The sequence below is a fragment of the Rhinopithecus bieti genome, unplaced genomic scaffold (genome assembly GCF_001698545.2).
Source record: "Rhinopithecus bieti isolate Rb0 unplaced genomic scaffold, ASM169854v2 scaffold_15834, whole genome shotgun sequence".
NCBI classification, from domain to species: Eukaryota; Metazoa; Chordata; class Mammalia; order Primates; family Cercopithecidae; genus Rhinopithecus; species Rhinopithecus bieti.
Window position 1 is genome coordinate 928,119 of NW_016808980.1, and position 13,997 is coordinate 942,115.

Genomic DNA, 13,997 nt, shown 5'->3' on the forward strand with positions numbered 1-13,997 from the left:
GTGGGCCACCATGTCTAGCCTGAAATAATTTTGAAACCGCTCCTCTCCTCCCTTGGGAGGGCTGACTGAGGATGAAGAACCCATGGTTCTTTCCTGGCCCAATGTATGTACTTTCAGAACTGAAGGGCACCAGTCCGTGCAGAGGACTCCAAAGACCATCCACAGAAATCTGGGCAGGGCTTTCTGGAGGGTGGCCTGTTGGGAAGAACCTGGCCCTTTCCTAACAGCCAGCTCTTCTCACACCTGAGCTGACCCCAACAGCCAGAGGGAACAGCCTGCTCCTACCACAGGGCACCAAGGTCGTACCTGTGTGTAGTTGGGACTACAGCAGGAAGTTCAAGCTCTGGGTAAAAACTAGACACGTTCCCACTGCATATGCAGTAGATGGTAGACAAATCATTAATCATCAGATCAAAAAAATTTTTTTAAACATCAGAGAAATACACGTGACAATCCTAAGATTTTTTTTTCTCTGAACAGACTACTAAGTCCGGCCAATAACTGGCTTCTAGTGGAGTCTTAATAGCTCAAGACCTATGAGGCTACTTAAACCAAAGGAAGAACCCTTTTTTAAACTACCATCTTGGGCTGGGCATGGTGGCTCACGCCTTTAATTCCAGCACTTTGGGAAGCCAAGGTGGGTGGATCACCTGAGGTCAGGAGTTCCAAACCAGCCTGGCAACCATGGTGACACCCCATCTCTACTAAAAATACAAAAAAATTACCTGGGTGTGGTGGCAGGCGCCTCTAATCTCAGCTATTCGGGAGGCTAAAGCAGGAGAATCGCTTGAACCTGGGAGGCAGAGGTTGCAGCGAGCTATCATGCCATTGCACTCCAGCCTGGGCAACAAGAGCAAAACTCTGTCTCAAAAAACAAACAAACAAACAAAAAAACAAAAAAAAGAAGCCTACCATCTTTAGGACAGGGGTTGGCAAACTATGATCCATGGGCCAAATCTAGCCCACTGCCTGATTCTGTATGGCTTCTAGCATGAAGAGTATTTTTACAGATGAACATTTGCAAGAGGCTTGATGACAGGGAACATGAATGAATCCCAATTAAACAACATGTTATCTCCTAAAAGAACTCCAATCCTCATGTTAGTGGGCCAATAACATTATAAATAAACAGAACTCTACTTTGAATTTCACCAATTACAAATTTGGGAAATCTGTTTTCTCTCAGAATATAAGTACTCACACAACGTCCTCAGATTTTGCCTCTTGGCCTGCAAAGCCTATATATGTATTAATTTAGGCCCTTTTAGAAAAAGTTTGCCGACCCCTGCTTTAGGATGTCAACAGAACCCCAAAGCATCTAAAACATTAAATTCTGTCCCTAATATGCCAAGAGGAAGAAGAGTACAGCCTGTTAAATATTAACGCACACTTTTTTTTTTATTATATTAAAATCAGGCAATGGTCTGACAATAAAAAGGCTGCTTATGGAATACTGTTATGTTAAACTTCACTTACAGGATGTTAAATCCTTAGAACTAAGGTTTTCCCCCCGGAAAAGATTAATGGAAACATCAATTGCTTTTCAGACTTGATAGTTGTTGCTTCAAAAGGTGGTTTTACACAAATACTAAATTAAAAAAAAAAAAAAACCTTTAGTACACAATGAATTGCTTTTATTTCGGTATGCATCCATATTTCAGCATTTAGTGGTCCTGAACAGCAAGTGGAAAGATGCAGCAATTTGCTAGGAGGTCAAGCCCACCAATTTCGGGGATCTGCTGTGCACACCGGGTTCTTTCTTAATCCCTGCTGAGGATCTTGGGAAGCAGCAGCAGCACCAAAACCAAGGCATGCACCGGATTCAAGGTTCTTTTTGTTCCAGTTGTCAGATTCCAAACTAGACCCCAATGGATTGCAAGGATGACCAAATGAAAGCCCTGTTTAAAACTTCTTCAATTTTTAAAAGCAAAACAATTATAGGAAAGTAAAGCAATTCAGAGGGATCATGTGTGCTTACAAGTGTCTTCATGTGGTCTTTCTCCAAGTTCAACCACCAAGGACTCCGAGAGCTGGCAGGTCTGAGTAACCCTGGTGACTATTCTTTTCACCTTATCAAAACCTGAGCTAAAAACAATGCATCAGCTGATGACAGCAGAGGGTGGCAGGGCTGAGGACCCATTATTCATTTCCCAGGCTGGTGGACAGTGAGTGAGTACGGTTCCAAAACTAAACAAGGGAGGTCAGAGACTCTTTCCAACCTTACCTGATGGCTTCTGGCCAAAGCAAGGAAGTGTCATGGAAGGTGTTGAGTGGTGATGGTGCAAAAAGGAACTTGAGGAGGAGGGAGAAAAAGCAGCACCCCTCGATAAAGGTGGGGGAGAGAAGATACGGGGAAAGCCCTGAATTCCTCACCGAAGGCCAATCTCAGAGGGGAGCAGAGGGGTTACAATCTATGCTTCGGCCAAGGGTAGGAGTGGAGGAGCATGGGAATAGGATGATGGCTTGGAAGGGGCATCATTTAAGACTTAAAGAAACCAGGGGTGCAGGCGAAGCACCCCACACACCTAGCAGTAGTCCCACAGGCTGCGACCTGAAACCTTCACATCTACTCTAACAAGCCCCCCAGGCTAGAGGGCTGTTGTTGCAGGGAGGGTGGGAGGCGGGAGGGTAAGGGGAGAAGGCAGAGACCCCAGGCCGTGGAATCAGCAGCAAGGTGATTGTGTGATGTGTCTTTTCACAGTTGAGTTAGATGTGCCCCACCAGTTATGATGGGAATCAATTTAAATAGACTTTCTTGATCCCAGAAGTTCAACTACGTGGACAGTGGTTACACTTGACAGGATGATTTGTTATAGCACAACTTATATATTTCAAATGGACAAAAAATTAGTATCATTTACAGTATCTTAAGATAAATTTCCTTTGAATGGGAGCTTCCTTTCCAGTACTTTGAGGTCTACAAGACGTATCTAGAAAATTTACTACTGTGGAAAATGAAGACTGCTTAAATCGAATGGGGGGTAAGGGGAAGGGCCTGTGGTTTTCTTTTGATTAATTGCTGTAACACTGTCCTTCGGGCGGCTGAGGGAGTTTCATATTTTCTTTAGACATCATTAGGCGCCGAAGCTCTTGCAGGACAACTTTGATGCTATATGAATTCTGCCATTTTGCTAGCACTGATATGGCTCTTGGGTCCACCTACAACAAGGCAAACAAAAGCAAATTACTCTCAGACTCTCAAACAAAACAGCTATATGCTGGGGCTAAGCTAAGATGCAAACTGGAGTAAGATGTAGTTTTCAAGTTGAACCTGCTGCTAATCCTAATACCCTACATGAGGAATACCTACCTGCTGGAGTCCGTCCCTCCAGTAAGCTGGCCTTTCCCTTTTGTGTCCTGAACGCTTACTATCTGGGATAAGGAAACGGTGGTACTGACACTTGGTGACACTCAACCCAGCCCTACTTGGCTCCAAAATGGCCGCAGCTGGGCTGGCTGCTGCCGTGCTCAGGGCCTGTCCTCTTCACTGCGCCCAGGTAGGGGGGACAGATGTGCATGCAGGGCAGTACGGACAGCCAAGGCAAAGGGTGGCCAGGACCCATGCTCTAGTGACAAGGGTCTGCCACAGAGCCAGTGCCTCTCAGATTAGGGCAGCATTTCCCAAAATAAATTCCCCAAAGCATGGGCTGAGTTCTGGGCTCAGGACTTTAGGTGGAACTCAGATTCAGGATTAAACACCAAACACACTGTAACGAAGCTCATCTCTTTTCAATTTTCCAGTCTTCTGAGTATCTCAAAGATGAAGGCTTGGTGTGATGTTAATGTGTAGCATCCCTTCAACACTTGCAGGAGAGCAGGCCTCAAAGGCTCAAAGCCTTTGGGTAAACGACACATGGAGTCAAGATTTATTAACATTGCTCTGTTTTTGTAATATTTACTGTCGCCATTACTGCCCAGTTATGACAACTGAGACAGGTTTTCCATTTATGGTAGTAAAAATAAAAAAGCAAGGCAATTAAAGGAAAAAAATATTACGTGCCAGTGGTTCACAAATAAGGCCCAGGGGGTAAAGGTGTAGCCCTGGGCAAGATCTTCTATGTCTGTGCCTCAGTTTCCTCATCTTTACCTCATCGGGATGGCGTGAAAGAGCTGAGGACTGAAAGAGCTCATATCTCAAAGAGACCAGTACAGAACTAGCCCAGGGTAAGTGCTATATGAGTGATCGCCAGATATAATTGGGAAATAGGCCCCACCCCAAATCTGCGCTCCTATGCACAGTGATACAGTTTATCAACAAATAACCAAAGAACATACGGAATTGGGCCCAGTCTAAAAGCTCCTGATGTTAAGTACAAAGCAACTGTCAACCCCAAGGAACAAGTGGTGCAGAAAAAACAACTTACCACTCCATTAGAACTATTTACTCCATTCATATTAATTTTTGTTACAAATCTTACAAAGGGGGGTGCTTCTGGGTATTTAGGTCCACATTCTATTTTAAGGCTGTATATTCGGTTTTCATAAATTGTCTGGAAAAAAAGGGTACAGAGATGTCACGCAATTACAACAAAGCATTCAAAAAGGTAGAGCCTGTGAAACCCCATTTATCCCTGACTGGAGAACTGGTACATCTGCTTCCAGCATGGAGTCTACTTGTTCTGTGGTAGGCCAGCAGTTCTAAACCAGCTCCTATACTAGTTTATATGACTTCCGGGCCTTAGGGGAATAAAAAGAAGCTGAAGCATTTAAGCTAGTACCAGTGAAGTTTTAAGTTAAGTCTAATCAGAGGGACCTGTTTTTATGTTAATTTCTCTACTTTGCAGTCCTTCTCTGGGGAATGGTAAGAGGCACTCTCTACTCTAGGAAGCCAAGTTAAATGTCCACTCACCAGGATCATCAGTCAATCAGTTAAATACCACTATATGCTTTAGAACCTCAAAATTAAGACAAGATGAGGGAGGGGTGCAGACCCAGAGCTGCTTCCCCCTTCTCCATCACTCCGGGGTTAGGCACTGGGTAAGGGATTTCAATGGGAGTGTTCCACCCCTCCCTGAAGTCTTTTTTTTTTTTTTTTTTGGTAGTCTGACCTGAGAGATTACTGGCATTCAGTGGGTGAGGTGGCACAGGGAAAAACAGTTTTGTTTTGTTTTGTTTTGTTTTTTTGTTTGTTTGTTTTTTTTTTTTGAGACGGAGTTTTGCTCTTGTTGCCCAGGCTGGAGTGCAGTGGTGCAATCTCGGCTCACCACAATCTCTGCCTCCCGGGTTCAAGCGATTCTCCTGCCTCCTGAGTAGCTGGGATTACAGGCATGTGCCACCATGGCCGGATAATTTTGTACTTTTAGTAGAGATGGGGTTTCTCCATGTTGGTCAGGCTGGTCTCGAACTCCTGATCTCAGTTGATCCGCCCACCTCGGCCTCCCAAAGTGCTGGGATTACAGGCGTGAGCCACCGCACCCAGCCAAAAACAGTCCTTCTTAAAAGGCTGACTGTGCTTTTGTTGAGAAACACTGAAAAGTCCAACCCCCTATGTCAATAATCTCTTCATTGTACCGTTTAACCCATGAGCAGTGAGACGTGCTCTGCTGCCCGACTGCTCATTTGGCTTGGAGCACCCTGCCCGCACCTGAAATGCCTTGCAACCCTGAAGACCCAGCTCAAACACCACCTAGTCCCTATCTTTCTGTCCCATATGAAGTCACACTGCTATCACATGTGTCTGAAGACCACACTGAAGGGTGATGTCTTCCAGTTAAGAGTAGCCCCCTCAAAGGCAGGGGCTCCCCCTGCGGGTTCCCCTCCCAGGCATCAGTGCCCTCTCCTCAGTAAAGGAGTCTTGTACCGCGCAAGTCAATTGCTCCGGTGTAAATAGCGGCATCTAGTGGTCTTTGGGGAGAATAAATCAGAGGATGTGATTTAAACCCTTAATTCAGAAGGCATTCATAATATACCCATGGAAACTTTTCTTGTCCACAGGGATCCCTAACTAGAACCAAACCAAAACTGTGAATTTCCACCTACCCTCAACCTGCCCTCTTCTTCCTCAGTAAGTGACATCTACCCAGTTAGCTAAAGCAAAAATCTAGCAGGCAACCCAATTCCCCTTTCCCTGACCCTCTACCTGCCAGCGGTCAGAAGGTCCCACTGTTCTACCTCTGAAAGAGACCCTGTATCCATCCACTTTCCTTCACCACCGTCACCTCTTCTGAACTTCCCCAAGTCTTTCTCTTGCTGCCGGCACAGCAGCCAGAAGATGGACATCTTAAAAACAGGAAGCTGTCGGCCGGGCGCGGTGGCTCAAGCCTGTAATCCTAGCACTTTGGGAGGCCGAGACGGGCGGATCACGAGGTCAGAAGATCGAGACCATCCTGGCTAATAAGGTGAAACCCCGTCTCTACTAAAAAATACAAAAAACTAGCCGGGCGAGGAGGTGGCGGCAGCCTGTAGTCCCAGCTACTCGGGAGGCTGAGGCAGGAGAATGGCGTAAACCCGGGAGGCGGAGCTTGCAGTGAGCTGAGAGCCGGCCACTGCACTCCAGCCTGGATGGCAGAGCAAGACTCCGTCTCAAAACAAAAACAACAACAACAAAAAAAAACAGGAAGCTGTCTCGGCTGGCTTAACCCTCTGACGGCTCCTAGTGACCTGAAGAGGAAGCCAAAGTTCCCAGACTGACCTGGGCAGCCGTAACTTCCTCTTCTTTTACTCTTCTCCCTCCCTTGCCCACCATTCCTCTTCAAGCTTGCCAAGTGCTCTCTACCTTGGGGCTCTCACCCCAGCTGCTTCCCCTTGGAAGTCCTCCCAATCCCCTCAGGCCCTCCCAACCCAGGCTCAATTAGGCATCAGACACCCTCACTAAACAAGGAAAAAGGAGGGTGGGGGCCTTCACAGGGGCCCTCAACTGAATTGGTACTTAAATGTTTGTTGAATGAATGTTTATCTTCACACTTTTATGTTATAAAATAACACCTCATTGCAATTAAGGTGTTTCCTCAAAGAAAAAAAAAATCCCCCAGTACACAGAATAAGTAGGAAGCAAACAAAGGCATGACTCACATACAGATTTATGGAAAATATGAGAGCTCCATCTTCAGAACCTATCATAGTCTCCATCAACAACTACATACTCAGTGTCGACTGAATGGATCCTGAAAGGAGCAAAATTATACTCCTTGGTTTTGTCACACAATTCAAGGATGAAATTCCTTACAGTTTAAGGAATCAAATTTCCCACCACTGATGTTCATCTGGTAATTTCACTGGAACACAGTAAAAAAAAAAAAAAAAAAAAAAAAGCCTCAAGTCAAGTGATCCCAGACACATACCTGAAGGATCATTTAAAAGCCCCAAGCTAAGGCTGAAGGATCATTTAATTAAAAGCCCCAAGCTAAAGGCTGGGCAGCGGTGGCTCATGCTGTAACCCAACAGCTTTGGGAGGCCGAGGCAGGGCGGATCATGAGGTCCAGAGATGGAGACCATCCCTGGCTAACACGGTAAACCCTGTCTCTACTAAAAATACACAAAAATTAGCGCGGGCGTGTGGTGGGCGCCTGTAGCTCGCGCCAGCTAGCTCGGGAGCCTGAGGCAGGAGAATGGTCGTGAACCCGGGGGCGGAGGCTTGCAGTGAGCCGAGATTGGCACCACTGGCCTCCCAGCCTGGGCGACAGAGTGAGACTCCGTCTCAAAAAAAAAAAAAAAAAAAAAAAAAAAAAACCCAAGCTAAGGCTTGGGGCAGTGGCTCATGACTGTAATCCCATCACTTTGGGGGGCCGAGGCGGGTGGTCAGGAGTTCGAGACCCACCTGGCCAACATGACGAAACCTTGTCTCTACTAAAAATACAAAAATTAGCCAGGCATAGTGACAGGTGCCTGTAGTCCCAGCTTCCCCGGGAGGCTGAGACAGGCGAACTGCTTGAACCTGGGAGGTGGAAGCTGCAGTGAGCCGAGATTGCACCACTGCACTCCAGCTTGACTGACAGAGCAACACTGTGTCTTAAGAAGAAAAAAAAAAAGCACCAAGCTAGACTTTAATAGAAAACAGGGTTACAGGGTTTCTGTTTTTTTTTTCTTTTATTTTGTTCATGAGTGCTCCAGGGACCTGCTAAAACCGTTTCAGCAAAGGAAATGTGCCTGAAGAATTGCTGGAACATTCTGTGTCTGTGAGAAATACTGCTCTTAAGATTCATTATTTGATCATCAAACGAACACTTTCCACTTTGTTGATATGGCTCATGCTTTGTGGAGCCATTTGGCAGTGCTCACCAACATGTGAAATGAGCATGCTCAGACCAGCAGGCCCCTTCCTAGCAATTTCCTTCAGAGAGACACATACTTGTGCACAAAATGTGAAGCACTGTCTGCAATAGCAAAAATAACTACAATCTATATGTCTACTTGCAAGGGACTATATGAACATGGCATATTCATATAACCCAGAGACTTCGTAGCCTTCTCAAAGGCCGAGGGATACTCCTTGGGTACACACACACTCACGTGAAAGACTGGCAAAACACGGTACCGGGTATTGACAGTATATTGTAGGATATGTATAACATATAGAAGCAGGCCTACACTTTCTTCCAATTCTGGGTATATTTGTGTGCACACAGGTTACTTCATCCATTAGGCACTACAGGCCCAGAGCCTGGAGATTACAAATTTTTCCTGGGTCAAATGTATATATATGAGGTAACCCCAGTCTAATCATTAAAAAAAAATAAAAAGTCAAATTCTGACAGAGAGACAGTCTACAAAATATCTGACCAGTACTCCTCAAAACAGCCAAGGGCATCAAAAATAAGAAAAACCTGAGAAATGACATTGTCACGAGGAGCCAGAAATATGACGACTAAGTGTAATGTGGTATCTTGGATGGGATTCTGGAACAAAAAACAGACATAAGTAAAAACTTAAGAACACCTGAATAAAGTATGGACTTTAGTTAATAATAATGTATTAACATTGGTTTATTAGTTGTGACAAAGGTACCATACTAACATAAGATGCTGGCAACAAGGAAAAGGTAGTACAGGAAGTACCACCTTTGCAACTTTTCTATAAGCCTGTAAGTATTGGAAAATAAAATTTATTTTAAAAATGTATGAGCTAGGCTAGGCACAGTGACTCATGCCTGTAATCTCAGCACTCAGGCCAAGACAGGAGAACTGCATAAGCCCAGGAGTTCGAGACCAGCCTGGGCAACAAAGTGAGACCTCATCTCTACAAAAAGTAAAAAAAATTAGCCAGGCGTGGTGGTGCACCTGTGGTCTTGGCTACTTGGGAGGCTGAGGCAGGAGGATTACTTGAGCCCAGGAGGTGAAGGCTGCAGTGAGCTGTGATTGTGTCACTGCACTCCAGCCTTGGTGACAGAATGAGACCCTACCTAAAAAAAAAAAAAAAAAAAAGACATACGAGAAAAGGAATAAGGTATTAATTACAAAAATATGCAAAGAAAATTACAAAATCTAAACATACAAAAAGGAAACATTAGGTCAACTAGTCACCTGCTACTCAGTTTGAATCTTACATAGTTATATACAAATTATGTTTAATGTACAATGTGGGTACATGCTATGTTAGAATGCAAATCACTGTTACTGCTGGGGAGAAGAGTAGGGATATGGCAGTTAGGGATAAGTCAGGAAAAAAGACTCCACACTAGGTTTTATTACAGAATTTAATATAAGACATTGGTTAAACAGGTGTCAGTAGACTGCAAATGCTAAAAGGGAATCTAAGCTAACACAGATGTAATAAACGAAATGAAGCAGGATGCAAACTCTTAAGGGAGTGGGGACTAAGCTGGAGTTTACCAGGGTTGGAGGATAAGGAAGAGGTCTGCAGAGCTGAACTCAGATCTCTGAAGAGGGGGTGCTGCCTGGCTGCTGCTAGAACCTCCAAGGAGGGGGCCTGGTGGGATGTGATGAGGCTGGTTTTGTGACTGTCCCCAAAAAGCTGGAAGCTGAAACCCACTGCTGATGCCAGGATGAAGGGCTGCTACCAGGGTGGTACAGACAGAACAAACAGGCAAACAAGATACAGCAAATCCCTTTTCCCTTCCCCATGCCTTTCAGGCTCTCTCTTGTGTCCCTGACTGGTGGAACCTTAAGAGGAAGCCAGCTGACAAAGGAAAAGGGTAGTGTGCAGAGTCCCAGCCCCAGCATCCAAAGTAAAGCGGAGAGAAGCGGGCTTGGAGCTTTCTAACCAGCACCAGCAGGCACCTCTCTGCACAGCAATGAGACACAATTATCCTTTGTACAGACACTCTCCCTCTTCCCACCACTCATGGTATCCTTCTGAGTAAGCACAGGGCCCATCTCTAGGCAACATTAAGTTTTCACTTCTCTAGTTAGGTTGTAGAATATTTGGGTGGTACTCAGACTTAAGGACTGAATGGTCAAATTAACCACATAATCCTAATACAAAATAAAAAGGAGGAGGCATTTGCCCCTTCATATTTGCTTGCTGTTCCTTTAGGTATCGCCCCAGTATGAGCCCCTCACCTTGGCAGCAAGAGCTGCTTTTGGGCTTCAGTGTCTTTTGCACTCCCCCAACCAGCCTTGCCCTTGCCCCGTGGGTGCCAGCAGCAGCAGAGGGGGCACCTTTTTCCCAAGTGCCAGGTTCTGACAGCCCAAGCTTCCTCTCCTGGCCTTCCAACCCCAGGGGGTGGTTACTGTTTCTGCAGCGGTATCTGTGTTCTCACAGTGTGCCTTCTTTGATTTTTTAGTCCAACATAAATTTGATCAACTTCCTATATTAAATTATCTCTGTTGCCTAGTATTGGGTATAGATCCAAAGGAAATTAAATCAGTATCTCAAAGAGATTATCTGCACTTCCACGCTCATTGCAGCTATTCACAATAGCCAATATATGGAAACAACTTAAATGTCCTAGAGAAAATATGGCATATATCACACAATGAAATATTATTCAGCCATAAACAAGAAATCCTGCCAGTTGGAGAATCACTTGAACCCGGGAGGCGGAGGCTGCAGTGAGCCGAGATGGCGCCACTGCACTCCAGCCCAGGCGACAGTGCGAGACTTCGTCTCAAAAAAAAAAAAAAAAAAAAAAAAAAGACAAAAAGAAATCTTGCCAGTCCCGACAACATGGATGAGCCTGAAGGACATTACGCTAAGTGAAATAAGCCAGACACAGAAAGACAAAAACTGTATGATCTCACTTATATGTGGAATCTAAAAGTAGAACTCACAGAAGCAGAGAACAGAACAGTGGTTGACAGGGACCAGGGTGTAAGGGGAGATACTGGTCAAAGGGCACAAACTTTCAGTTATGAGTAAGTTCTGGGAATCTAATGTAAAGCATGGTGACTACAGGTAATAATACTGGATTGTTGACTTGAAATTTGGTAAAAGAGTACATCTTAAGTGTCCTTACCACAGACACAGACAGACACACAAGGTAGCTACGTGTGGTGATGGATGTGTTGATTAATTTGGTTGTGGTAATCATTACACAATGTATATCAAATCATCACATTGTATACCTTGGATATATATAGTTTTTATCAATTATACCTTAATAAAGCTGGGGAAAAAGTTACCGTGTATGATTTCTCTTTTCCTGACTGACACAGAGTTAAAGCGGGACTAAGTTAACTTCTTATTCTATATATTCTGTATTGTTGAAAAAAAAAATTTTTTTTTGAGACAAGAGTCTTGCTCTGTCACCCAGGTTGGAGTGCAGTGGTATGATCTTGGCCCACTGAAACCTCTGCCTCCTGGGTTCAAGCAATTCTCCCTCCTCAGCCTCCCGAGTAGCTGGGACTACTGGCGCACGCCACTATGCCTGGCTAAGTTTTATATTTTTAGTAGAGATGGGGTTTCAACACGTTGGCCAGGCTGGTCTCAACTCCTGACCTCAAGTGATTCACCTGCCTCGGCCTCCCAAAGCGCTGGGATTACAGGTGTGAATCACCACGCCTGGGCTTTTGTTGTTAAAAATATTTACAAGAATATATTCATTAATTAGTCATATAACTGAAGGCCTTTTTTTTTTTTTTTTTTTTTTTTCAGACGGAGTCTTGCTCTTGTCACCCAGGCTGGAATGCTGTGGTGCAATCTCAGCTCACTGCAACCTCCACCTCCTGGGTTCAAGTGATTCTCCTGCCTCAGCCTCCTGAGTCAGGCACCTGCCACCACACCCAGGTAATTTTTATACTTTTTTAGTAGAGACAGGGTTTCGCCATATTGGCCAGGCTGGTCTTGAACTCCTGACCTCAGGTGATCTGCCCAACTCGGCCTCCCAAAGTGCTGGAATTACAGGCGTAAGCCACCACGCCCGGCCTCAAAACTTTTAAAGAAGAGATCAGTCAATAAGCACTGATATAGAAAGATGCCCACCATCTATTAGGTGAAAAAAATTAAGTTGTAAAACATTATGCATAGGAAGATCTCATTTTTCTTAAAAAGATAAATACTTACGTTTGCACACCCACAGCAAAAATGGGTAGAAACACACCACAAACCAACTTAAGTTTCACTCAATGGTGAGCGTAATGAATCAGAGAAAGATCACTTTCTTTTTACTTCCTACACCCCTGTAATTATGTTCAGTTCCTCTGAAGCATGGGTACCAGTACTTCAGGGTAAGTATGTGTATAAACACACATCCAGGCTCTAACCCACACATAAAACACTATTTTGGCCGGGTGTCGTGCCTCACGCCTTTAATCCCAGCACTTTGGGAGACCAAGGTGGGCAGATCACCTGAGGTCAGGAGTTTGAGATCAGCCTGGCCAACACGGCAAAAACCTGTCTCTACTAAAAACACAAAAATTAGCCAGGCGTGGTGGTGTGTGCCTGTAATCTCAGCTACTAGGGAGGGTGAGGCAGGAGAATCGCTCGAACCTAGGAGGCAGAGATTGCAGTGAGCCGAGATCACGCTACTGCACTCCAGTCTGGGCAACAGAGCAAGGTTCCATCTCAAAAAAAAAAAAAAAAAGAAAGAAAAAAAGAAAAAACACTATTTTGGAGAACCCCAGAGGCACAATAGTGCTTCTCAATGAGGGCAATTTTTGCCCCTCTGCTGGGAAGGGGAAGGGAGGATCAAGCACTGTCTAGACACATTTATGGTTGTTGCAATGGAGATGGAGTACTGCTGGCATCTAGTGAGTAGAGGCCAGGGATGCTGCTAAACAGCCTACAATGCACACACCTAGCACCCCCATGACAAAGAAAAGAACCAGCCTGATATGCCGAGGCTGAGAAACCCTGCTCTATATAACTTGACTATTGTTAGTACTTCTGTGATCAAAGTAGAAATACTCCATGTCTAATGCTATGGACAGCCAGACATTTGCCAGAATTATGCAAGGAGTAGTTGGCTCAGAAGCTTTGTTTTTAGGCTTGCAAGATTTGCTTTTCTTTAAATAAAACAAACAAACAAACAAACAAAAGGTGGGGCACTATTCAAACAGCACACATACATGACTAAAACATTCAAAGGGTACAGAAGGGTATATGGTAAAAAGTAAGTTTCCTTTCCACTCCAGCCCTAGCCAGCCAGCTCCCTTTGAAGAAGACAATCACTGTCAGCAGCTTCTTTTCTATTCCTCCAGAGGTATTCTAAGCACACAGAAGCAGTGTATGCATGAGCTCTTCCTCTGCCCCCATGGCCCCTAACTCCAACTGGCAGCATACTCTGTCTCCTGCTTTATAATTTACTTTTTCACAATATCATGGAGATCATTCCATTTACTTTTTCACAATATCATGGAGATCATTCCATTTCAGCACACATAAATCTGTCTCATTGTTCAACAGCTAAACAGGAAATAATATGGTGTACTCAAAGATGATGTTGTTTCCAATATTTTGCAACTACTGACAATGCTGCATGAAATAATTTTGTACACTGCCTTTGGGCAATACATTGAAGAGAAGCTGGAAAGTAAATTCCTAGAAGAATTCCTGGATCATATGGTACAAACCTTTGAAATTTTGATGGAAAACATTCTTTTGAGTAAAACAAAAACAAAAATATAATAGGGAGATGAGTTACTCAAGTGCTCTATTTAGAT

The 13,997-nt window shown here is 44.5% G+C and overlaps 1 protein-coding gene across 9 annotated transcripts in view; it reads right to left on the reverse strand.

Moving 5' to 3' along the window:
- Nucleotides 1–1,612: 1,612 nt before the first annotated feature.
- UBE2V1 (ubiquitin conjugating enzyme E2 V1) overlaps nucleotides 1,613–13,997 on the reverse strand; it is a 38,064-nt gene continuing 25,679 nt past the window's right edge. For all 9 annotated transcript variants that reach the window (XM_017888151.1, XM_017888145.1, XM_017888148.1 and 6 more), the window contains 2 exons: nucleotides 4,365–4,490; nucleotides 1,613–3,159 (listed from right to left, as the gene is read on the reverse strand). In XM_017888151.1, coding sequence (XP_017743640.1) covers nucleotides 3,013–3,159; nucleotides 4,365–4,490 — 273 coding nt within the window. In that variant the 3' untranslated portion in view covers nucleotides 1,613–3,012. The remainder of the gene's footprint in view (nucleotides 3,160–4,364; nucleotides 4,491–13,997) is intronic.